The sequence below is a fragment of the Rhipicephalus sanguineus genome, chromosome 10, assembly GCF_013339695.2.
Source record: "Rhipicephalus sanguineus isolate Rsan-2018 chromosome 10, BIME_Rsan_1.4, whole genome shotgun sequence".
In the NCBI taxonomy this organism is placed as follows: Eukaryota; Metazoa; Arthropoda; class Arachnida; order Ixodida; family Ixodidae; genus Rhipicephalus; species Rhipicephalus sanguineus.
The window spans coordinates 122251627-122275979 of NC_051185.1; the positions used below are offsets into that span (position 1 = coordinate 122251627).

Consider the following 24353-nt stretch of genomic DNA (forward strand, 5'->3'; position numbering starts at 1 on the left):
TAAGAGGCTCACGTATATACGGCACAATGAAGTTAGCGCGGTTTCCATAGTAAAAGTTTCTAAATTAGTTCAGAGATTTCGGGCATTGGGAAACCCAGCATATAGAAATTCTGCAAAGGGAAAAAGCTTCCTTATTGACCTTTGGTATCGCTTGATGTATTACTTTCTTTCTTTCTTTCTTTCTTTCTTTCTTTCTTTCTTTCTTTCTTTCTTTCTTTCTTTCTTTCTTTCTTTGTACTTGTTCATGAGCTGTTCATCTGTTGCCACAACCATGCCCAGGGGGTCATCAGGCCACGTGGCCATGGTGGGCGTAGCCGTGTGTGGCAATCCAAGCGGAACCATGGCGTGGCTCATTTTGGCACAATCATGCACCTGGCATTGTCAAAATTTCAACAGCATGCCTCCCACCGACACTGCGCACTCTCGAAGTCACGCCAAGATTAATGGATGCCTCCACAGCCTTCGCGCTGGTAACGGAGGCATCGATGGCAGCCCATCAGCGATAACGGCAGCCACGCGATCTCGAGCGTGCGTGCGACCATTAGTCAGGGTGCCGTAATGAATGTGGTCACTACGTCTCAGAAATCAACCCTGGTGTTATGAGAGAGGTCGTATAGCAGAGGGTTTTGTCATGATTTTTACAACCAATGGTTTGCCCAACTCTAGGAGGCTAAACATTACCTGTCGTGGTTGTCTAGTGGTTATGGTACTCGACTACTGAACCGGAGGTCGCGGGATCAAATCCCAGCCACGGCCCGCGGCGGCCGCATTTCGATGGAGGTGAAATGCAAGAGACCCGTGCACATATATTTAAGTACTCATTAAAGAACAACTGATGGTCAAAATTTACGGAGTTCTTAACAACTGCGTGCCTCGTAATCAAATCGTGGCTTTGGGACGTAGAACTGCAACAATTGTATAAGAAGACTAAACATTTATTCTTGTATAAATTAAACCACGCCTATAGCTATATAAACTGTGGGGCATTTTTAGCACGACGCCTTTTAGCACGATCATCAAAACCCAAAGTGATTGCGAAGAAAGTTTTGCTTGATAACCGTGAATAATTCGGCAGGCGTCCTTGTAATTACACATACAGTGCGCATACAGTGCGCTCATAATCGAGCAATATAATAAAATAGCAGAAAATCTAACGCACCCTGTTGGAATCTACACACCCCTGGCTAGCCAGAGGAGGGGTTTGGCGGGGTTTAACCGTCCGAAACGTTTACATCTTAAGTGTCGAGCACATTAAGGGCCCGGCTTGTCGTCCATCCATGCATATCATGTGGCGTGAAGAAAGCGCTTAATACAGGCCATAACAAGGCTAGCAATGCTCAAAACCGGGTAAAAATGAACGAACAACGTCTAAAAAATTGTAAGTAACAGAAATAACCAAGACTTAATTGCAATAGTTTACTAAAAATTGCTAAAAACGCTTCCGACGCATGCGGCTAGTGACTCTGGGGCCATGCAAGAGAGGGCGCCACCGCCTCGCGGAGCGAGCGAATGCCTCTCCACCTACGCTTCGCCGGCGCTGCGTCGCTACATCAGATGGGGGAAACAACCTGATGGAACTCGCTGCAGACGACGTGTATCTAAACTGCCGTAACAAACAGGAAGTCGATAAAGCGCAGCAAAAAGTAGCGCACCTGTCGACACCGACCTCGCGAATCTGCCTAACAAGATTCTACTCGTCCCGGTTAAATAGTACATGCTTACCTCAAACATTGACGTCATCGTCGGTGTGGTAAACGGAGCAGTCGGAACTCTACGAGCGGGAATCATTCCGTGACCGTGCTATGCACTTCCTCAGGTTTCATAGTAGTGGAGCTGCCATGCGTTCTTTTATGTATATACGCACACGCATAAGTACACGAACACACGCGCAAACACGCACACAGAGGTGTCGGACCCCTAACCACGTCCCCCCCCGCCCCCCACCCTCACAATAAATTTTTGGCTTCGCTTAGTTTAGTAATGCAGAATTATCGATGGTACTATCATACTATCGATAGTTGAGTCACTACTGAACTATCTATGGTAAAAAATACTATCGATAGCGCTATCGATAGTAAAAAATTCGATGGTACTATGGATAGTATAAGATCAACTGCACAAACCCATTGCAGAATAAACTTGGTTCCACGCGCGCGTGGTACCTAGGGGAGCCGGAGGAGCAGGTTGAAGGGCAAGAAAGTTGACATGCTTGTGTTCTTCACCTGAGTGCTTTGCTGACACATGATCATAAAAACTGTTCAGCTGTAGCGGAAAGGAAGACGTTACATGTAATGGGACTGCGTGACTTCAAACTTAAATTGCATTTTATAAATTCAAAATTTAAAAAAATATATCATGAACTAAGTTTGTTAATTATAAGGTGTAACTGGTTGCTTTTGGATGAGAATTTATTGGCTTATTGATGGACATATGCCGCCATTTTCACTGCGGAAATAATTTATTTCTTTTGCCAAGAACTGCTCATAATTTAAGCGAAACTGATGGTAGGCTATCGCAAATATTTTGGCAATATGAGCGGCCCACAACAGCATCATTATTCACACAACTTTCGATAGTATTGTCACGTGGTTGTGACGGTGAAGAATGCTGCAACAGTACTCAGAAATACGGAGGTCTTTATTTGGGTGATATTGTGCCCAGAAAATCAAACCTAAAAATACAAGCGATACAGGCTGCGCACTGATAACGGCGAGAAGAGTCGACCGTCGAGTAACCTGATCATCAGTGGAAAGCGTCGTCTTTTATACATCTGTCCTCGAACCTTCCAGCGTTATCGCTGGTGCTCGCGTAAACTCTTCAATAAACACGACTGTTCGGGTCCGGTGCGTAATCCTAACAGAATGATCTCAAACAATCGTGAAGCTTCTGAAACATTACAGCACGGTCTGCGTCAAGCATTGCTAGCAGTCTTTGTGGGTGAAACCCGAATACATCAAAACAAAGCAATAAACACGCGTGGCAGTAATATCGCTAGTAATCTTAACCATGGTACTGCCGAGTGCACTATTGATAGTTTGTCTACACTATCGATAGTTTAAAAAAATACTATCGATGCTATCGATATTCAATTTAGCAATAGTTCTGCATCACTCCTACACACAGCACGTGCATTCTGTTTTTCGTCTTTCCTCAGACTCCGAGTGTGGTGGGCAGACGAGATTAAGAAGTTCGCGCGGATAGCGTAGCTGAAGCAGGCACAGGACCGTGTTGGGAGAGGTCTTTGCCCTCCAGTGGGCATTTTCCTTCGGGGCAAGACGCGGGGGAAAGGGAGGGGGGTTAGCACCTAGGTGGTTAACACCACTGTTGTTAGCAAACGGTGGTGTTAGCATCTAGAGAGCATATAAATATAGAATAGGCTAGGGTAGAGTTGACTGCTGAGACAAGTGCATGAACACACATCATGAGCCATTGCACTCTATTAATGTGAATGACCAGCGAGGCTGCTTCGCACACGACAGTGTGCCTCCACAAAATTTGGAACTACAGCCGATCGCACACCCTCAAACTGAATCCGAGATGCCTGTGCTGAAAGTTCCTTTTGAATTTAGTCTATGCTCTAAAGCCTTTATTTGAGCAGCATGGTACTTCCGTCTTTCTTTCCTCATCCTCCGTTCCGCTACATGCGTCGCCTTGTCTGGCTTGCCGCATGGGCTTGGCGTATCGAGCATGCTCTTAATTGGTGTTCGCCGCCCTCGTGTTCTCTTGTTCATCTTTAGTGGACCGCTGCTGAGTGGTTGAGTTTACCCCATTTGTATGCGCATGCCTTTATTATTGTTTACGCAGAGGAGCATAGCCCTAGCCATGCAGAGCGTCAGACATTCCTGCACGAAGGAGTGCGAGTTCTCGTAGCGGGCTTACGCGTAGCGGCCACGCCCGCAACGGCACGCATAACACTGTCGTTTCTCCTGCTAGGAAGCGATTGACCACCGCTTTGACGGTGCTTCCATTTTGTCCACTTGTTGGTGAAGTTAAAACCACTTCCCGTTTATGGAAGTCCTTGTTGTCAAAGGTTGGAATATGAAGCTCATTGACTTTTCATTTGTTACGGGTCTATAGCACGAAATGCAAACAACACAACAACACATACACGAACGAGCGTTAACTACCGCATAAAATTTACTTTGAAAACGCGCTGATTTATTGCTATGATTGCTATTTGGTAAGTACGATACACGCCTGCAAATGTCAAGGAGGCAATTGTATCCCCAGGAAGCAAGCTCACAAATTCTTGCTCCCTATTTTCCTTTTGCCAGGTTAACTAAAAACGACGCAACACGACAGCCTAGACAAGAACCAGCATTGGAACCGAGCTACGTGGTGTGGAAAAAGCATTTGATTTATTTAGGTTACGAGGGAGGAGTTCACCAGGAATGTGAGGTAAAATCCGCCACTTGATTGGGGTCAGTGTTTCGACATCCCTTGCAGTTCCGTTAATGTGCTGACCATTGAACTGTGGTATTTTGCGTACTTAGCACTAACCGCTCATTTAAGACAGTGTTGAATCAAATCCAAAAAATTTGGACAACAACAATTAATTTCCTTGAACGCGTTCGAATAAACTTAAGCTGATGGATCAACGTGACACACGTTTATTTATTTATTTATTTATTTATTTATTTATTTATTTATTTATTTAGTTTGTTTGTTAGTTATTATTTCTTTGTTTATTTATTTATTTATTGAAGTAAATAAAAGCCTCCATTAAATAAATAAATCACTGTTCAAATTTAAAGAATTTGGACAGCAACAATTTGTTTGAATCCGTTCCAACTAGCTTTAGCTCTTGGGTCACCGTGAGGAGCGTTAAATACTTCACATGGCTGAGCTGAAGAAACGACTAGTCGGCATTTGTCTGTACAGCGCTTGAAGTTTCTTTTTCTACAGGGCCCTATTTATTCGCACACATGACAACAAAGCGCGGAGAAAAAAGTTCAGGAAACGGATAAAGTGTCCCCTGATACCTGAACAGTAGGGGCAATTCCTCGTCGGATTGCTGGTGTTGGATCACTTGCGGCGGTGTCTATCAAGGCAACAAGATAAAGTGCGCTCGAGGAGAAATGAACGACTTCGTTTTTCGCATGACAGGACTTTTCATTTGATTTGAATTATTACCGTGTAGCGTGAGATTACATCTAACAAGTGATCCAGCAGAGTCCTTTAAGTTGCCGGCCGCCAGAACCAATGATGATTGCTAATAGCTTCAAAGACTTTGCTACATACGTTTTACTCCGACATAGCGATGGCTTATAATGCGCCGAGACGTCTCTTTTTCTCGTTGAGCAGTTTAGCCCAGCCTATGAGAGTACGGCTATTGCATGCAGCGACTCTTTTCTCGTCATTTTGCCTACCGATATAAGACAAATTTTAGACTACATGTATGAATTCACGGCATGTCATGTCTGTTTTAAATGACCAAATAGTAAGGTCCGCCAGCCTTATCATTCTGTTCGAGCTTATCATCAAAATTCCCAAGAACATGCAAGTGCTCCAAGTCTTATCGTTTTTAGTTTATTCACAGCATCCGATCTAATCTTCATTTGTCAATAAAATTGGTGGTTCGGCAATCCTTGAGACAAGTTTGATGAGCCTTCTTTAAAAAAGCATAGAGTCCCGAAAAATACGTTTGGCTTTCTTGCTCACTTCGTTCCGAAACTGTTGAACCGGGCCGGTCCTTGCAGGGTTAAAGCCTAACTGATGAGGCGGTCGAGAAAAAAACACGTAGCATGTAAGTGCGGGTAACACTACTCTGTTTTGATAAATTTCTGCAGAAGTGAGTGCTTCAGCGCAGGCTGTAGCTGTCCAGCCTGCTGTTCGGAGGTAGCAGCAAAAGTCCACTTCATCATCAAGGTACACGAGGCAGTACTGCTAAGTTAGACCGAAGAGCGCTACGTCTGTCTTCCGCGGGAACCTAGCAGGTGCGTAAGAAATGCTGGCCACAAGTACCGTTAACTCGTACCGCCCGTCTGGTGTGATGAATGTGGTTTGCTCACGATCTCGTTCATCCACGTATATAGCCAGGGTCTCTGTCTTTTTTTTATTCAAAGGAAGAAACGAAACTTGCGTCCCATAACCTGTCTAGGTTGTCATCGGTACTTGGATGTTTGTAGACATTCTCCTCAGTGAGGATGTTCAACTTACGACCATCAACGAAGAAGTGCATAACCTGGTCTTTCTTTTTTATCGGGCACCACCATCAGCAGAGCCCACAGGCGAGCCAGTGGTCAAATTCCGCCTTCTCTAGACCTCAATTTTTCGTAACATTTCCGTCATTTTAACGCCATTGCGTTACAGATCTCGTTTAGCAGAAATTCCGGTTTTGGTGTCGGCGTCGGTGTGTTTAGTTGTGAGCGAAAAATCATCATCTTGTCCGTGACAGGAAAACCGAGAAAGATGCAAATAAATTAAATAAAGATCTGAGGTTCGAGTGAGAATCGAATCTAGGCCGTCTGCGTGGCAAGCAGGTTTCCTACCAAAGAACCACGCTTTTTTTAACGGCTTCAGGAAAAAAAAACACTATATGAATGTCATGTAGAGGAAGGACTGTCTTTCAAGCATGTAATATTGCGTGACAAAAGTGTAGAATCGCATCAGGCGTCAAAACATCACAAGTGCGCTGTGGATGTTTTAAAGCCCAGTCATTACAGCTGGGACATATTTATTCATAATCAGCTCAAAAGCATAAACAAAGTGAGCAGCTGCGTAGGCTCGCGTGTTGCCTTACGGACGCGTAGTGGGCTCTTCGCTGATTCGCAAAAGGAAGCAGTATGGCGTAGTGGGCACTTGACAAGTGTACTTGCTGTAGGCATTCTATCATACCTTCAAACAGCCAACCTTACGCGCACAGTCATTCGTTTCCTTACGGCACGGTTCAGGCAGGCACCGAGAACGAAGCCAGGCGAGCGATTGAGAAGCCGGTGCGCACGGGGCCCGATTACGCTATCGCGTTCTACTCTTGAAGGCGAAGCTCGAGCGTGCTCCAAGTTTTTCTTATGATACTTGTATGATAAATAATAAATAGATAAATTAAACGTACTGCCATACACGTTGCATGTTTCTGGTGCATGTTCAGGTGTTTTACATATATTTATTTTAATTTATATAAAAAAGAAAAATCACAGGGTCCCTTGTGCATTCACTTAAGACGACTCGAAAGCGAAAGCCATCTTCGTTCTCTTCTCAGTCAATGTATTACGAAGCCGTCATGAACGGCCGGTCATGTAGGCTTCCTAAATGTATTTATCCTGCCCCGCCACCCTCAGAAATCTTTCTGCACCTAGTGTGGCTTCGCACTGCCTCCAGGGTCGGAGGCACCTCACCTGGTTTTACCTGCCTGCGTGATCAGCCCACTTTGACCAAGCTACGATGTCTTGTGATGACGGTGTAGGCTTATGCTACAGGAGCGGCAGGGACGAGACGGCTGAACCAGAATCGACGCCAGCAGTGAACACGAGCCGTAGTTTACGTGGCCACTGCAAGCGGCCGTCTTTATTTTCTTCTCTTGAGGTCGCGAGCTTTCCGGTTTTCTCTTCGCCGCCCACAGGAGGGCGCTACAACGTCATTATGTGGTTTTTACGTCACGTGACGTCACGCCATAATTTGTGATGTCGTGTGACGTCATATGGTGCCGTCATCACGTGTATGAGTCACTATTTGCACCACTCGTTACCGACACCACAGGATGCGAGGACGGCCGACGCCGACGATTAAATTTCGTGTTTAGTGAGGAATATAAGGCTTTCGCCTTAAAAGAAGAGTTGAACCTCTTTACGAGTCTGTCTTATGGTCCCATTCATTTGGCTTCAGCCATGTGTTGATTGTTTTCTGGACTGAGGGATAGAGTACTGCAATTCACATTCTAGTGCTGCTGTTTCGGGACAGTCAAATGTCAAATGTGACGTAAGAGTTAGGGCTGGTAATCACTGTTGCCTTAGCGATAATCTGCACCTAGTTTATAAATATAGCATGCAGGGACATCATAACGTCTTGCAGAAAGCAAGCAAGACATCTTGCTCTAGAAATTACGTTTTCTTGCTGTAGGGAGTCAAGTGTTACAAATAATAATTGCTTGGGGTTTGATGTCCCAAAACAGCGATGCGATTATCAGGAACTCCGTAGTGGAGGTCTTCGGAAATGTGGGCTAACTTTGTGTCTTTAACATGCATCTAATCCAATTACTCGGCCTCTATCAGTTCGCCTCCTTTGAAACTCGGCCGCCGTGGCCGGGATTTGATCCCGCGATGTTCGGGTCAGTAGTCGGTCACCACAGCCACTAGACCACCGTGGCGGACCGAGTCAAGTGTTACTTGTGCTGCCCCTTGAAAACTACAGACAATTTTGATGCTTACTGGCAGCGGCTTTGCTACACCGTGGAGCTATCATTATCGGCACATCCAATCATTCTTCAATGGTCTAACCTCTCACAGCGTTCTCTCTGAGGTGATAAGCCTTCTAGCGAAACGACTACACCGTCGTTCACCTGCGAGAAGCACTTACCTCTGCGACGCGCTTTCCGAAAGGAGAACGAAAATGTCGGCATAAGTGGCGCTCCGTATTCCAATTACAGTAGCCCAACCCGCCTAGTTGGTGGGGTGCCCTGATTCGGTTCTAGCTAGAGGTACTCTCCGAGAAGTCGAGACTCCTAGCTGTCTGTCATGTCCGCCCACGTAGAACGAAATCATCTGTACCTTTGTCTACCGAAGCAGTAAGTTCGTATCTGCGAGCAAGCAAGCGCAAATCAGTAACGACGTCCCCATGTACGCAAAGGCTCTTGCGTCTTTCGTCGCATTATGGAGGCAGGGATGGGAGCTGCGTTCTTGCGCCGTGAGTGGCACTACGCCGACAGAAGAACCTATGGCAGAAGGCTGCACTAATTTGATCTCTTATAGGCGTTGGGGCTAGTCTACTACTTCCGAAGAATAAGACACGGAAGTAGTGAAACATGACAGGAACATACCATGGTCCTCTCTTTCCTGCTGTCTTCGCCCTCTTTCTGAATATTTTGTTTTGTTCTATGGGCGCTATACAGGCAGGAAAATGTACCTTTGCGTGTCCCTAACTCGGTTTTTGTCGACCGTGCTTTGGGAACGGTGCTTCGTAGAGGTTGAGGACGGGCGCGAGTTTAGAGATATGCTGCCGCAGTGGCTCTGCTCACAGAGAATGCTTGTTGTTGTAGGCTTTGAAGGTTAGGCCACGCTTACACGAATGTAAAGTTCGAATCGGCGCGCTCAGTTTAGAGTAAAAGGCGTGTTTACTCTAAGCTTATGAAGTATCGCTTGGCGATATTCATATATAGGGCACTTGTCCAGCCTTGTCCAGTGGTGCCAGTACGAAAGTCGGTCTAGGGTGCGCCCTCAGTCGTGACTCGTGCACTGGGTGGTAGCGGCTTCAACCTAGGAATCTACGCGCAGGAGCAATCATTGCGACGGAAGTGAGCGAAAATGTGAATCGGTGTGCATCATAGTGCGCTGTTTATTGTAACACTTGGGCCTGTACTGTTTAGCTGCTTCTAACTGAGTGTTAGTCTCAGTTCCATTTCTTTGCAAACAATGCCTGCGCTGAAAAAAGTACTCCTTAGGTGACTTAGGTGACGATTCTAGCCTCAGGAGTCGCTTCTTGGAACAATGGTCGAAACGCCGCACACAGCTCGGTGCTTTTCTCTAGCACTGCTTACTTTCCATGTACAGAGGTAACGTGAGATCCCTCGTTTACAGTCTTGCTCCCTTCACCGCTGTCGCCTCACAATAGAACTTTGTGATGGCGATCAGCGGACTTCGAGCCTAACAGCCAGTACTGATTACACCGCACATCAGATGGCAAAGCTTCTTGTCTTCCTTCATGTGCGAATCAGCCTAGCGCAAAACGTGGAGTATTACTATCTGTTTGAAAATATTGCCTTTCTTTTCTCAATGCTGTTGTGCAGTTACTCTACACTATGGTGCCCGAGGCGTGAAATTTAACCTCGCCTTTCTTCTCATGCATAAGGAGAGTAGTGTATTGCCGACCAAACAAACAAACATGCATAGCCAAGGCTTCACCGTCGCAGTACCGTACGGCGTCAGCCCTTCGCCTGCAGTCTGCACTCACACCCGCGGCAAGCAGCCTCCGTCGAAAGTTGTCAGACGGCCCAAGACAAGCTTCGTGATATCGGAAGAACGTTATTACAGTCCATAAGACGAATTAAATGCAGATGGCTTCTTTATTTTGCTTTTTTTACATTAATATCTACGCTACGCTCAAAGTCTTCAAACCTCGTTCTCAGGGTCTGCGAGTGTGTCGCAGGGAAAGGGTTCTACCATGCCAAGGTTGGCCTTCATATATATCGCCCCCTGTTCTGTACAATCACTTCCTAGCTGCGTATCCTGCTGTTTGCACAGTTATCTTGTCCACATTTTTAAAATGGAGGTCGTGTCGAAAAGTAAAATAGCAACAGACATCATGAACGAACACGAAAAAGTGTTGCGGCTCCCATGACGGGAGCCTTGTTCACAATGCACTAATTTTACTTGGTGTCATGATGCTTCCCGACCGAATTGGTTTCCGTCAAAACCTCAACTTCCTTAAATGGGAGGTCTGCGGAGAGCTTTACATTATGACGTCGGCTCAAATTGTTTGCTTGTTTCTTTTGAGACGCAAATAAAATGCCAACAGCGCAAAGGCGCATGAAGGTAGGAGTCAAAAAGAGGGGGGGGGGGGGGCTGCGCGTTTTCGGCAGTAAATGCACCTTTGACAGACTAGTCGTCGCCCGCGGTCGCATACGATACTTAGCTAAACTTCACGAGAACGTGAAGCACGCCGAAGTATCTCACATTGAAAACACGTGTAATCAAAATGGGAAATTCCTGACTTCAACGTGAACTTTAAAACGCAGCTTCGCATCGAAAATGATCCAAATCCTCCAGCTGTTTGAAACAAGCTCAACCAGATTCATAAAACCCGCGCTGCGTCAACAATCGTGACTAAAACAACCAACATGGCCTCATCCAATCTGTTTCGTCTGTGTCCTAGTTGCTTTGCTATCGTGTTTACGTTCCACAGTTAGTTTTTCTAGGGTGAGTTGGCACTTAATGAATGACATGATGTTTTAGGGCAAAACTCGTGTATAAGGAGTAACTTCTTTCTGCCTCTTAGTGTTCCTTTTCAAGTGTTGTGGTACAGTATCATGTCCTTCTTTCCCTCCAAGACGGTATAATTGAAATGGAAGAGAACTGAAATTAAGATATTGGGCACCTATAGTGCTCCGAAACGAAGCGTCCTAAAATCACCTAAGAAGAAACTAAGAAGGAGAAAAAGAAGAGCTGAGACATTTTTGAACGTCTTCAATAGAGGCCAGGAAAAAGAAAGCGCTGCCGACAGTCCAGAATGGTGCACCTGATGCCTGGAGGCACCACTCGCTATACATGTCTATTCATCGCCATTACGCCCATGCAGCAAAGGACGGCCCCGACGAAAGCACAAGAATAGTGTTAATATTGCCGCGAAATATTGCTATATCGTTCATACGGTGGCACTTACTTTTTTTGCGAAGTCACTTCCAGCTCTAATGAAATGTCCGAATCTATAAGAGGCAAATCCATATTTTACTCCTGAATACCGATGACAGTCGTTTATATAGATTTTAGCCGCAATATAGGTTCGAGGAATTTAGCTGACAATCGCACGATGGCAAAAAATTGGGGCGGGCCGGACCATGTTGTGAGTAGAAAAAAAACTGCATTTTCTCAGTTTCACCTAAAGTGCACTTGGCTCTTTTAGAAACAAAATACCACACATAGTTTCGTGCGTGTTCCACTCTCATCGGGAAGTCTGCGTCGAAGCCATAAATAGCACGAAGGTCAGTCACATCGCTCGCTGCAGCGGCTGCGTTTCCTAAAAGATTGAGCTGCTAGCCTTACTGTCCTGCCAGTAACTCCTCAGGATCCAATAAAGTTCGTTGTCTGTCTGTCTGCTAGCCTTACTACGTCTAACATTCAATTTTGTTCCTATCGCGTTCACTTTTTCGCCGTTGATACGAAGCTTTGACTTTTGTATCATTGCTCACAGATTTCTAATGGTTTGTCCTTGCTATGACGCAGGCAAAGGAGTCCAGTTAGCGCAGAGCAAGAAGTCTCTCTACCCGGAATGGAACTCCTGCTTCGACGTCCAGATTTTCAGAGGTAGGAAGAATACGAATAGCGCTCATTTTCTGTTAACTATAACTCCAATTTATCACATAACTGCATTACCGTGTTTTGAACTTGTTCAATTGTTTATTTACTTTTGTGTTACAAAGAGACGCTGCGAATGTAGTAAAACCACGTTATTTTCTGACTGTGACAGTGACTATCTTTCTCGACTTTCTTCTTTCGCCTGTAAACCTTGCTTTGCTTCAGAGTTCGCTCCCATGCGGCTTTCCAACTTTAAGCTGAAAGGAAGCAAAACACTGAACGCTCATGCATTATTCTTCAAATCTAACTCTTTGATATCAGCAGTTCGAGGTCATAAGTATGAAAAAACAGGATGCTATACAGTGGCACTCGTCGTTTTAAACGCGACGTCGACCGTTTCTCATCCTAGAAACTACCTTAATTGAAGGTGTGTTTTGCGCCATTGGCCAGTTCCTAGCCTAACATCATTTTTTATACGTCATAGTAAGTAGGCAATAGAGTATGCAACACACTGAATGGGTGCAAATAATCAAGCCAACTGTAGCGTTGTCAGGCGCCGTTACGGCTCTAGGTAAAGATATGCTGACACTTGGTACCATGGGCTAAGTTAATGTGAGGCAGCCACCGTTGGATGTAAAAAATATGAAAGAAATATTTTTGTCAAACTTTGTGCTTGTTGCTAAGCATAACTTTTACATATACTGGCTGCTGCACTCGAGACCGATAAGCCATTTGCGTTGTGTCATTCATGACTAAGCGTTTACGCTACAGCTTCGTTCCGAGAGATGCGAAACAATTCCTGTTCACTCGCGAAAGAATTCAGGAATACAGTCACTGAACAGCCGGTATAGATCGCATTGCAGAAGAGTACGCGTTTCCTCCCTAATTACGCTGTGCAGCAGGCACCTTGGAACAGTGAAGAGCTAGGTCATCACTGTTCCCGAACGCCCTTAGTCGTCGATGCGCCCTTTTGCTGTCAGTTGACTTCTGCAACAGGGAAAGGGACACGAACGTACTTTGAAAGGGTGGGGACAAGGCGGAGGGGCAGCGGGGAAGTGAGTGATAGAAAAGAACTGAAACACCTGCTTCTTGGGGTTTGAGGTCACGATGCTACGGAGCGCATCCGCTTACAACAGGAGGCACTGGACCAATTCTCAATGCTGCCTAGCTGCCACCGCTTTTCCTAATATGGAGAAAAGTGCAACCGACGTGAAGCTAGGTGGTGCGGGTGCCCATGCAGAGATTGTGGCCTCTGCTTTCCGCTCTCTTCTAGTTTTACTCCCATCCCCCAGGCGACGCTGCGCCTTGCTTCCCTAAGGCCTCCAGAAAGAAGCGTATTTGTCAACCTCAAAGCACTATCTACCACCATAATGAAATAAAAGAAGGCATGGAGACAAAGGCCCGAAAAAACGAGGCAACGGAAACGCCGACTACAGCTAAAATCCGATTTAACGAAGTGATGTCCGCGGCACGAATACTTTAGTTCTCATTAATATTGTGTCTAACAAAGATATACGAGCCCTTGAAAAATCATCTGCTTTCCTTCGTTAGATTGGGGACTTCGTAAAATCAGGTTTTGTTAGATCGAGATTTAGCTACTTTAGCGGAAATAACGCACTGTGGCAGAAAAGAAGGGAGACAGAGAACTTATCTGCGCATGCTCAGAAAAGGACACGCTGCCCAGCAATCGGGCACACGTGTGCATCTATGCGAGGGATGACTGTTTGAGCATTTTATTTCTTCTTTATGCAATCTGATCGAAAGCTCGCTCACGGATTCGCTTCCACTATTGTTGATATGCCAAGCCGCGACGAAAAGGTGCCTCTCCTCCTTCGTTTGTTCGCATAAAACTGCGCATTTTTCAAATTGTGCGTGTATCAAGAGTCGCGATAATTCAGCAAAAAGATTGCACGGCGATTGTAAGGTTAACAACCTTTAATAGTCAATTAATTTCTGATTAACACAACGGTCTGTTTGTCGAAGCTAAAGAGCGTAAGCTACGGGTACCCCTGTCAGTTCGAATGCACGGTTCAACCCGAATAAGTTAAGCAGCGCATTTTGCCACTTGTGTGCCACCTGCAAACTCAAACCGGCGCCAGCGTATGAATTAATTGCAACATATGCGTCACGCGCAAGAGTACAATTGTCGTTTGTGCTCGCGGCGAGATTACGTTTCAGGACGCGAGGGAGTGGTTCATACCCTATTCGGGGGATGGACGAAGATTCAGGCAGTGACTCGTTGTGCTCGAACTTCGCATTACGGTGTATCGTACTATGTATCAGTGACCATTTTCTCGAAACAGTTTCATTAAGTCGATGACGGTCGCATGACATCACGTACCCTTTCGATTCCTGTGCAGGTTCTCTGATGCACATACTGGTGATGGATCGTCCGAACCGGCATCTGGCCGATCTGCTGCTAAGCGCCCAAGTGCTGGCCGACAAGTGTCGCGATGGGGAAGATGTCGTGAATGTTTGGGTGAGTGCATCTGCTTGTCAGCATTGCTGGAGGCTGCAAGCGATATGAACAAACTTACTTGTATGTTTCCTATATTCTGTCCCACCTATTTTAAGAATTGTCTTTCTTATCATACACCCTTAATTTAGTCCGGCGATTTATATAGCCAAGAAACTAGACTTTCAATGCGACAACAATTATACAAACACTCTCGACCGGTTTTTGGCTTCGTCTTCGGCGTTGCCGTCGCCGTCAAGTTCCGTATAAAGTCCAAATCGATAACATTGCCTCGCGCATCGTATGTGGTAAGCGCGAGTACAACGCGCGCGCGCGCGCTGGCGACGCACGCGGCTGAAGCAGAAAAGAAACGAGCCGGCCTATTTCCGCCGCACGGAAGGCGCATGTGATAACATAACCCCGCGTGTGAGGCTGCCGTCGATTGATGCTCACGCAAAGAAGGGATGCCGTTGAAGGGGAAGGGGAGGCTGTGAACAGCAACTGTGAATTTTGGTCATAAAGGTGCTGTTGCGTTCGCTGGTGCGCGGGATATCTCGGCAGACATCAGCAAACGGCTCGTGTATCCTTCTACGTATTGTGCTCGCTATGCGAAGAGACTGCACGAAAACTGGTTCCCTCTCTGGAACGGCCGTATTCTCTTACACCATCGTTTTGTGTGTTACGCGAGATCGGATCCAAAAGAGTTAGCTGCTAGCCTTGCTTGGTATACAACGTTGCAATTTGTTGCTATCGCATTCACTGCTTCGCCCTTGCTGTGCAAGTGTGATTTTTTAGCTTGGTTGCATTGCTGTGGCTGCAGCAACGTATCCGAGGCTTGATTAAGAGCGCATTTCTTAAAGTGAGCCAAAAACATTCTACTGTCTTGATTGAACAAACGAATAGCAGATAGTGCAGGCCGGACGGGCTCTGACAATATATATATATATATATATATATATATATATATATATATATATATATTATACTATATATATTGAATGAACTTGCAGGTAGCACGTTTTGAAAGGAAAAAAATGCCTTTATTAACGTTTCGGCCGTGGCACGGCCTTCGTCAGAGATACTTGTATGTTTCCTATATTCTGTCCCACCTATTTAAGAATTGTCTTCCTTATCACACACCCTTAATTGAGTCTCTGACGAAGACCGTGCCACGGCCGAAACATTAGTAAAGGCATTTTTTCCTTTTCAAAACGTGCTACCTGCAAGTTCATTCAATATAGAAAATACCCGGACCTGTCGTGCCCTCCCTTCATTTAGTTATTATATTATATATATATATATATATATATATATATATATATTATATATATATTATATATAATATATATATATATATATATGGCTCTGCGCATCGAGAACAAGTTACAGTCGCACGGTGGACACAACACTCCGAATAACAATACTAAAAACAAAGATATCGCGTTACACAAGACAGCGCGTCACTGGCCAGTGAGATACCGCGAGACATAGACATAGCACATATCAGATGCATTGGCGCCGTGCAAAGCGTACGTAGCAAAGGAGTGCACTCTAGCGAATAGAATCGGGCAAAAAAAAGAGGCCGTACACGAAAGATGTCAGTTCGATTCGCTTCCTGCTAGCCTTCGCCATGCAGACGAACGTGCCTTTTTTCTTCCAGTCTCGTATCGCTGCTGTGTGGGCGATCAACTCACTTCATCTCGTGAATTATGTTTCCAGCACGCTAGCGGTGAAGACAGCGTGTCTCTGGGCAATAAGCGCCGCATTGTCATTGTCCACGTTTCTTGTAAATAAATAAGCGGCTAGGGAGTATGCGGAGGTCTTGGGGAGACAAGGATGTTTTATGTCCAGTACTTGCAAGCCTTCAGTAGGCAATGATGTGACTAATGCTGTCATTAGTAATGAGACAAAATATGTGTTAATATCTACAGTGGAACAGGATACTCCTGTGATACTGCGTCCAGTACTATGAAATTCTCAAAATACAAACAAACCAGTTTTTTTTTTTTCCATATGCGTGAGGCACAGCATTTTTTTTTCTCGCGCATTTCCTGTATGCTCACTTGTTTTAATCCATAATCCTCTTCCCCCAATATAGGATAGCAAATAGGACGCGCGTCTAGTTGGCCTTCCTGCCTTTCCTTCTTCTTCCTCTTCCTCCTGCTCCAAAACTTAGGCGACAAAGAAAGAAGTCTAATACGAGTTCAGAGTGCTTTAAAGGCCGTTTAACGAGCACCTAAACAGAGATGCGACATCGGCTAAACTGAGTTAAACAAAATAAACGCAGAAATATTACTGGGAAAGTAATAAATATGTTCCGCACACAAGTATCTGCAAAGTACAAGGGATTCTTTTATAAAAGAAAGCCTTTTTCCTAAAGGAACTTCCTCTTGATCGGCAGATCAAAGCCCAGCCAAACCGTTGTTATTCTTCTTTCGTCTGAACTAACCAGCCTGACCAGCGGAACTGGTAGACAGCTGAACAATGTCGACTTTGTCGGTCTCGCTCCTCCTGGAAGACGTAGTTGCCGCAAAACGAGACACAAAAAAAACGAAGGCATATAGACGACTACGCGAGTGGCTGAACCTGTGTTCCAGTTCTTGACGGCATCGTAGACAGTGTAGGTTGACATCTAAGAAGAAAGAATCAAGCCCAAGTCGTCCGAGTAAGGGAACGAGTCTGCGAGACAAGACGCCACCTCAAATTCACAAGAGAAAGCTAAGGGAAGTCCCTAAAGTCGCGGTGTTTCTAACTTCTTTCGTGTTCGAACTTATGAAAATTCAACGCGGCTTAGATGAAATGCATAGGACAACATGGCTCCTTCTACCTGCGAGCGCGCGAGCTTCTTAAAAATTTTCCAGCCCTTCTGCTTAGTCACCATCTTACCCATCACGGTGGTCTGATTATGGTGCTTGACTGTTGACTCCAAGGTCCCGGGATCGAATCCCGGCCGCGGCGGCCTCATTTCGACGGAGGTGAAATGCTAGCGGCCCGCACGCTTTGGTTTAGGTGCACGCTACAATACCCAGGAGGTCGAAATTTCCCGAGCCCTCCACTGCGGAGTTTGTCATAGACATATCTTGGTTTTGGGACGCAATACCCCAGCAAATATTGTATTAGTCGCCCCTCTGTGTGAACAGAAAAAAGTAGCCTGCGTCGTTTCTGACTTCGATGCTCTCTCAGCGAAACTCTATCTTGCCAGCTTCGTCAAAATTGTAATCACGCTTAAGAGGGCCGCTGACCGCTTAGCTGTCTGCCTAGCTGTGTACGGTGGGTACTAGAACGCAACGTATTTCTTATCTCAGGGTGAACTTTATTTTGCGACAAAATTTTCATTTCCGCAAATATGAATTAGCTTGAAAAGCAGTTCCCCTGAAACACAGATCTTGCTCTTGTTGTTATGCTCCAGGTTCTCAATTAATTTCGCCCTCACTTTTTGAACTACCATTTATATTATTAGCTTAGGGTGCAGTGACGACCACAGGCGCTGGTTTTCAGTGAATCCGCGGACTAGAAAATTTGTATTTTAATTCAGTGTGTGTTCTATTCGCAAATTTTCTCTCGTGAGGACTGCTTCCAACGCGTACGCGTTTCCTCACAATTTAGTGCAACGTGAGAATATATTAAGCTCAGCTTTCTCCGTAAACAAGATTGAGCAAGTAAGTAACATTCCTAAATGCATCTTTATGTTCGTTTTTTTTTGCTTGGTACTAGGCCGTTCGTGTAACCCGGCACCGCTTCCCACGACTTATGTTTGAATGCAAAGCACAAAAGTTCACAAATTATAATAATTAAATTGTAAGACAATTCAGAAATGCGTAAACTTTGTGTTTGTTTTTTTGCGAAATAACTTTGTACGCGGTACGTGGTAAGTTCCCCCTAGTTCACAAAAGAGTATTAGTAACGAGGCATCCAAGCGGTGGGCGCCACTGCACTAATAATCTATACAGAGTCTCCTTTTGGATATAGCTTCTTCGGTGGCAGCCGAGTTTTAATATTGGACGTAGCTGTGAAAAATTATAGGTTCGTGAATCTCGAAAACTTCGCACATAACATTGAACAGCCACTATTTACTACTAATACACGCGAATATTTTTCGAATATTTATCGACTATTTAGAAAATGTCAGTAGTACCCAACTTGGCTCAAGTGTACCCAAATTTTAACACAATAGAAATAAAATTGGTGCAAAAGTAATAGAAAAGTTGTTCCGTCACGTAAAAAGACTTTACAAAATATACAAGGTTCATTTGCACTCTTAAAAGTGCTGTGCTAGCGAAGATTCGTTTTTTTAATGATTTATTGTTGGTTCAATCAGAAAATTGTGAATACCAGTTTGCAATCATTATACTGTAAAAACTGCAAAAATTGCTGTTCAATGTTTTAAACTTATTTGATATTTACTTTGATTCGATTTGTTTCTGGCACTCACTTATTTGCTCTCGATTCGGTATCAGAATCATATCTACGCAAGGTTTTACAAAGCATGCTTCTGTGTATCCTCGCTGTAAAAAACAAAAAAGGACATGTATTGATGGTGCATTCTTTCAAACATAACAAGCTAAATTATGTATACGTTCAAGGCAAACGGAGTCGATTAACTCGCTCGCGTGGTTCCACAAGTCACCACGCGGTGGCGAAGGAAGCCCGCGATTCTTCCTGCCGAGTTCCTCTCTCTTGATTCCCTCTCCCCTTTTCTATTTTCATCGCAGCTCAAGCTCCGACCCAGTGGCAAACTCAACGTCCAGGTTCGCCGCTTTCGTGAGGGTGAAGGTACGCACGCAGTCTCACATGCAAAATTTATTTAGAAGTGAACAAATCAACTTGGAAACCGTCTGTGGAAAGAATCGGGCTAATGTGTTCACAAAATACTCTCTATAGGTCGTTTGCCGAATACCTTTCTCATGCGGCCGACGGCCATAAGGACCATTGCTTAAATGACAGGCTGCATGAACACCGCTACCTGCTCCCCACCAGCACTTGTGGAAACCTGCCTCTGTCCTCCAAGGGCTGTGCCTACGTCTCCGATTTCATATCAGTAAGCGTAATTAGCAGAGGCAGAAATAAGAATGAATGAGGAATATGCGAAGCTTGCGAAATCAAAATGCAGGGCATGGTTTTGTATCTGAGTGATCTCTCAGTATTCATGACAGGTAAGGACTTCGCGTTTCCAGATTGCTGGCGCACGTTGCCTTGATATTATGGATAGTTTCAACGCAATTACTATTAGGTTGTAATGCTGTCACCCGGCAGAGATAGCTATGCTTCAAATGCCTTGCTGGTTCATGAATGTTGCGGGTGTAAGCTGTCTTCAATAAAGTCTTAGTCGGAAGTTCAGGGCTTGTCTTGACTGGTTGCTTTTCTTCACCGTCTTCGTTTTCTGATCGCTGGTTTCCTTTTTCGAGTAGGATGAACAAACGCGATTCAACTTAGATTGAGGACGACGCATCGAGCAATGGAAAGGGAAGTGATAGCTGTAACCTTAAGTGACAAGAAGAGCCCGGAGTGGGTCAGGGAACAAACGGGTGCTAAGGGCATCTCAGTCGAAATCAAGAAGAAGAAATGGGCATGGGCAAGGTACGTAGCACGAGGTAAGATAACCGCCGGTCATTAAGAGTAACTGACTGGATTCCAAGAGAAGGCAAACGCACTTGGCGGGAGACAGAAAGTTAGGCGGGCAGATGATATTAAGAAGTTCCCGGGTATAACGTGGCCGCCGTAATCACAGCACCTGGCTGATTGGCGGAACATGGGAGAGCCCTTTCCCTGCAGTGGACGTAGTCAGGCTGACGATGATGATGAACCAACTTGAAAAATCTACTGACCTCAAAAAATCACTGTAGTTGGCCTTCAATTCATTCTTCAATGAATGGAAAGAAAAACGAGCGACCAGAAGAAGTGGACGACACGGGCGCAACCTAACAAGTTGTTTGGTTGCACCCGTTTGGTCCACTTCTGGTCCCTTGTTTCTCGCGCCCTTCACTTGATCACTTGCTTTGCATTAGCCATGTCCTCCGCGCTTGTACCTAAAGTTCAATTGAAATGCTCTATATATTTACAGCACTTTACCTCTTATGAAATATTGTCCAAAATAACAAATATACGTTGTGCTACTTACTTGCGCGTCACCATTATCGTTTACAAAGTACAGTTAACCTTGCCCTGTAGCAGCACGCCCCCAAAGTACACCCAGTGCGCTTAAGTGCATTCGATCCCAGTGCACTGAAATTTGCTCGCGTGGCCCGGGTATTAGTTACGCCGACGCCCGATCCAGTCACTCCTCTGAACTAGAAATTCCTATTCGAGAACGCGTAATTGAAAGCCAAAGCAACTGATCACTTTGTTGGTCAGCTTTGGAAGTTTATTCAATCAAACAAGCCATCAATTACTCAATCAACCAACCAATTAATCAATCAGTTTAATATTCATAACCAGCTAGAACGCACTGCATCCTAATTATACATTTGGGACCCCAGAACTCAACGTGAATTGTAAAAGCAGTTGGAAAGCAACTCAGCGTGAGTTGGAATTTCCTGTAATACGTAAACTAACAGACCGAATGTGAGCATATGGGTTCTCATTCGTGTCGCAGCGGCGGTGAGCCCGTGAATGCACATCGAGAGTGTACGTATATGCGATTCCGATGTAGTTCTCAGCTGCTCGCTACCATCTAATCTCAGGGGCCTCAAACACGCCGCCAGCGGGCCGCATGCGGCCCGCCGACGTTTCACTTGCGGCCCGCGGCTTCACATGCATAAAATGTTTGCGACTTTGGTCAATTATACTCGTATTATTTACTCACCTGTTGCGGTTAATAGCGTTTTGTTTAGGCAACGTGCGAAGAAGGCACTGGTCTTAAGCATATTTCTTCGTGAGGCACCCCACGCGGTCGCTGTGTCTTGAAATATAACCGCGGAACAAAAATCTATATGTCGCAATCGGCGCCCAGATTTGAGTCACTCTGTAGATTAGTATTGATATTTTTCTTGAACCCTGACGTCCAAATCAAAGCCCCTTCAGAAATAATCCATATGTGAAATATGGGAAATGCGTTCTTTCAATTGGCAGCGTTAGGTCACACATTTTTCACCCCCCCCCCCCCTCAACCCGCTTTTACCTTGCTTACTGTCACGGCCCTTGTGGGACTTAATTTCGTCAGTGCAACCCGCTAGATGCGGTTAGACCCCTGATCTAATCATTTCCTGCATTTGCGGCTTTAATTTTTTCCTATTTTCGTAAGCAACGAGCTTACCTCTCGTTTAAAGTACTCTGTGGCATATTGCGATATGTTAACGTTAAATCACCTTGCTTAAGTAACCGTTACAGTAATGTTGCCTTGCTCAGCACTACTCTTATTCGGTTATCTAGCCCACTGTTATCATAAAGCATGCCGATATTGTCACGTGGTTGGGACAGTGAACAAGGCTCAAGTCATGCTGGTACTGAACTGTTTATTAGGCGAACTTGTGCCCAGGAATTGAAAACTCAAAGTACAATCAGTGCACACTGTGTATTGATAGTGGCGATCCAAGTCGTCGGCCGTCGATAATCTGGTCCTCGGCGGAACGGGTCATCTCTTATACACGAACGATCGAAAATTCCAGCGTTATCGCCGGTGCTCGCGTTAGCTCCAGAATAAACTCAACTACTCGTGTCACGTGCACAATCTCATCAGAGTAGTCTAAAAAAATCGAGAAGCGTACCAAACATTGCAGCTCCTAGTGATGGTAACAGTTTTTCGCTGTTGAAAAGCGATCACATTAAAATACCGAACAAATCGTGCGTGGAAATATTATTATCCGCACATCACCGTCCTACATTGATCGCGATACCGCTTGTTCTCATTCTTTTTCCTATTGGCTCGTGCAGCGACTCCTCTCGAGGAAGAACCGAAGGCGGCTGGAGGCATCACCCGCCGCCGTGGCGCCATCAAGCACCAAAAGGTCTTCGAGGTCAAAGGTCACAAGTTCATCGAGAAGTTCTTCCGGCAACCCACCTTCTGCGCCTTCTGCAAGGAATTCCTATGGTGAGTCAGCCCCAGAGTGTCACTCTGTGTTGAGCATTTTAAACTGGCTGAAGTTGCTCAAGGACTCTGCCGAACTTCACCGTGTTCATGACGTCACCAGTCTCAAAAAGGCGTTCTTGATTAACAACGTGTGGTGGTCATGTGTAGGACTTGTCAAGGATGAGCCTAGCCTGCACTTCGGTATTGCGCAAGTGCACTGCGCTCCCTAGTGAGATATTTCGTTGTTAAACTATTACTCTTTCATACAGAACGCCGCACATTCAAAGCACCAAGATGAAAATATAGCAGGCTGACAACTGCCATCGAACGGGGCACAACGGAGTAGAAACAGAAGTTGAATATGGAGATATGGTAAGTAAGGACGAAAGGAATAAACGCATGGCTGACGACAAACAAAACAGTAAACTAATAATACATAATAGAGTGCGCAAATGGGAATAAAATAGACAGGCCCGTACACGAAAATAAAATATTCCCCGAACCCAACTAGGTCGATTTCATTATGAAAGTCAGCGTGGCACAATCAGTCAGCATGGCGTTCGATCTTCTTCGGGAGAGAGAAACAAAAAGGCACGTTGACACGGCAAGCTTTTGCACTTCGATCGTGTAACAATACTATGAAGCTTCCAGAAGTCACAACAGCTTTAAAAAGTTTATAAACTGCGACACTCTGTGATGAATATTAGTATATTATGTTCTTGGATAATTTTTTAATAACCTTTTTTCTTCGTGTTATATTCATGCATATTTCAACCAAAAACGCGTTTGGTGTCACATTGTTTTCCTGTAAAGTTCAAAAAGCGTTTGATCAATTTATGAGACCCGTACTGAAATTCAAATATCACATATTTTATTTAATTTTTTAAATACGGATAACTGCTGGATATTGAGTACGTTTGGACTATTGGAGCCCAGCGCCGACCATAGGACAAACAACAGATAGGCGAGGACAAAAGCGGTCTGCTTTTCGTCGACCGTTGACTAAATTTCCTGAGTAAGTATGCCCGCGATGCCATCTAGCTCAACATTACCATTAAAGAATGTTAGAGGGGAAAGAACCTCATAGTAATGCTTCTGTTCTTATTAGGGACCACTGAAAGTGAAGCTTTTTCATGTGTTTGACAGTAACACTTCAATTAGCACAGCCGTGCTTGCTGATCACGCAATCAAACGAATAATTTTGGCGTCGTGAAGTGTGATCAATTCAGGCACCACCTCAAAGTGCCCACCAAAAGTCGTAGGGAACAGAATCTCTGCCGCGATGGATCGTCATAAGATTACACGCGCTCAACTTCCCGCGACGTTGAGAGCGCGTTTTCCAACCGAGATTCCGCTACGATAAAGAGCAAACAATGTGGCTCATTCAGGCGATGGCAGGCCCAGACTATTCAGGCAAATGCTTATCACAAAGTTTAACTTGGCCACAAAACACCCGGCATGAAACTCCACGTCACATGCCCTCTTCTCAGCCCCCATTTCAAGGTCTAGAGCGCTCACATCACACCCCCCCCCCCCAAAAAAAAAGACATATTGCTCTTTATTATTGCTTCGGCATTTGCTTCCAGCACCACCTAATGAGCAGGTCCATAACACAGTGATGGAGTGGAGGGAAGAAAAGCTCCAATGTGTATAGCTCTAGTTGATGTGTGGGCCTTGCGAAATGGAAATTTTCCTGTTCCGAACACACCTTCAAGTACAGCGTGCCGAA

The 24353-nt window shown here is 45.1% G+C and overlaps 1 protein-coding gene across 1 annotated transcript in view; it reads left to right on the top strand.

Annotated features, from left to right (window-relative positions):
- LOC119372409 (putative protein kinase C delta type homolog) overlaps positions 1-24353 on the top strand; it is a 559671-nt gene that overhangs the window by 261287 nt on the left and 274031 nt on the right. Inside the window, 4 exon segments of the mRNA XM_037642881.2 lie at positions 12093-12173; positions 14525-14643; positions 19332-19392; positions 22489-22645. Of these exon segments, the coding sequence (XP_037498809.1) occupies positions 12093-12173; positions 14525-14643; positions 19332-19392; positions 22489-22645 (418 nt within the window).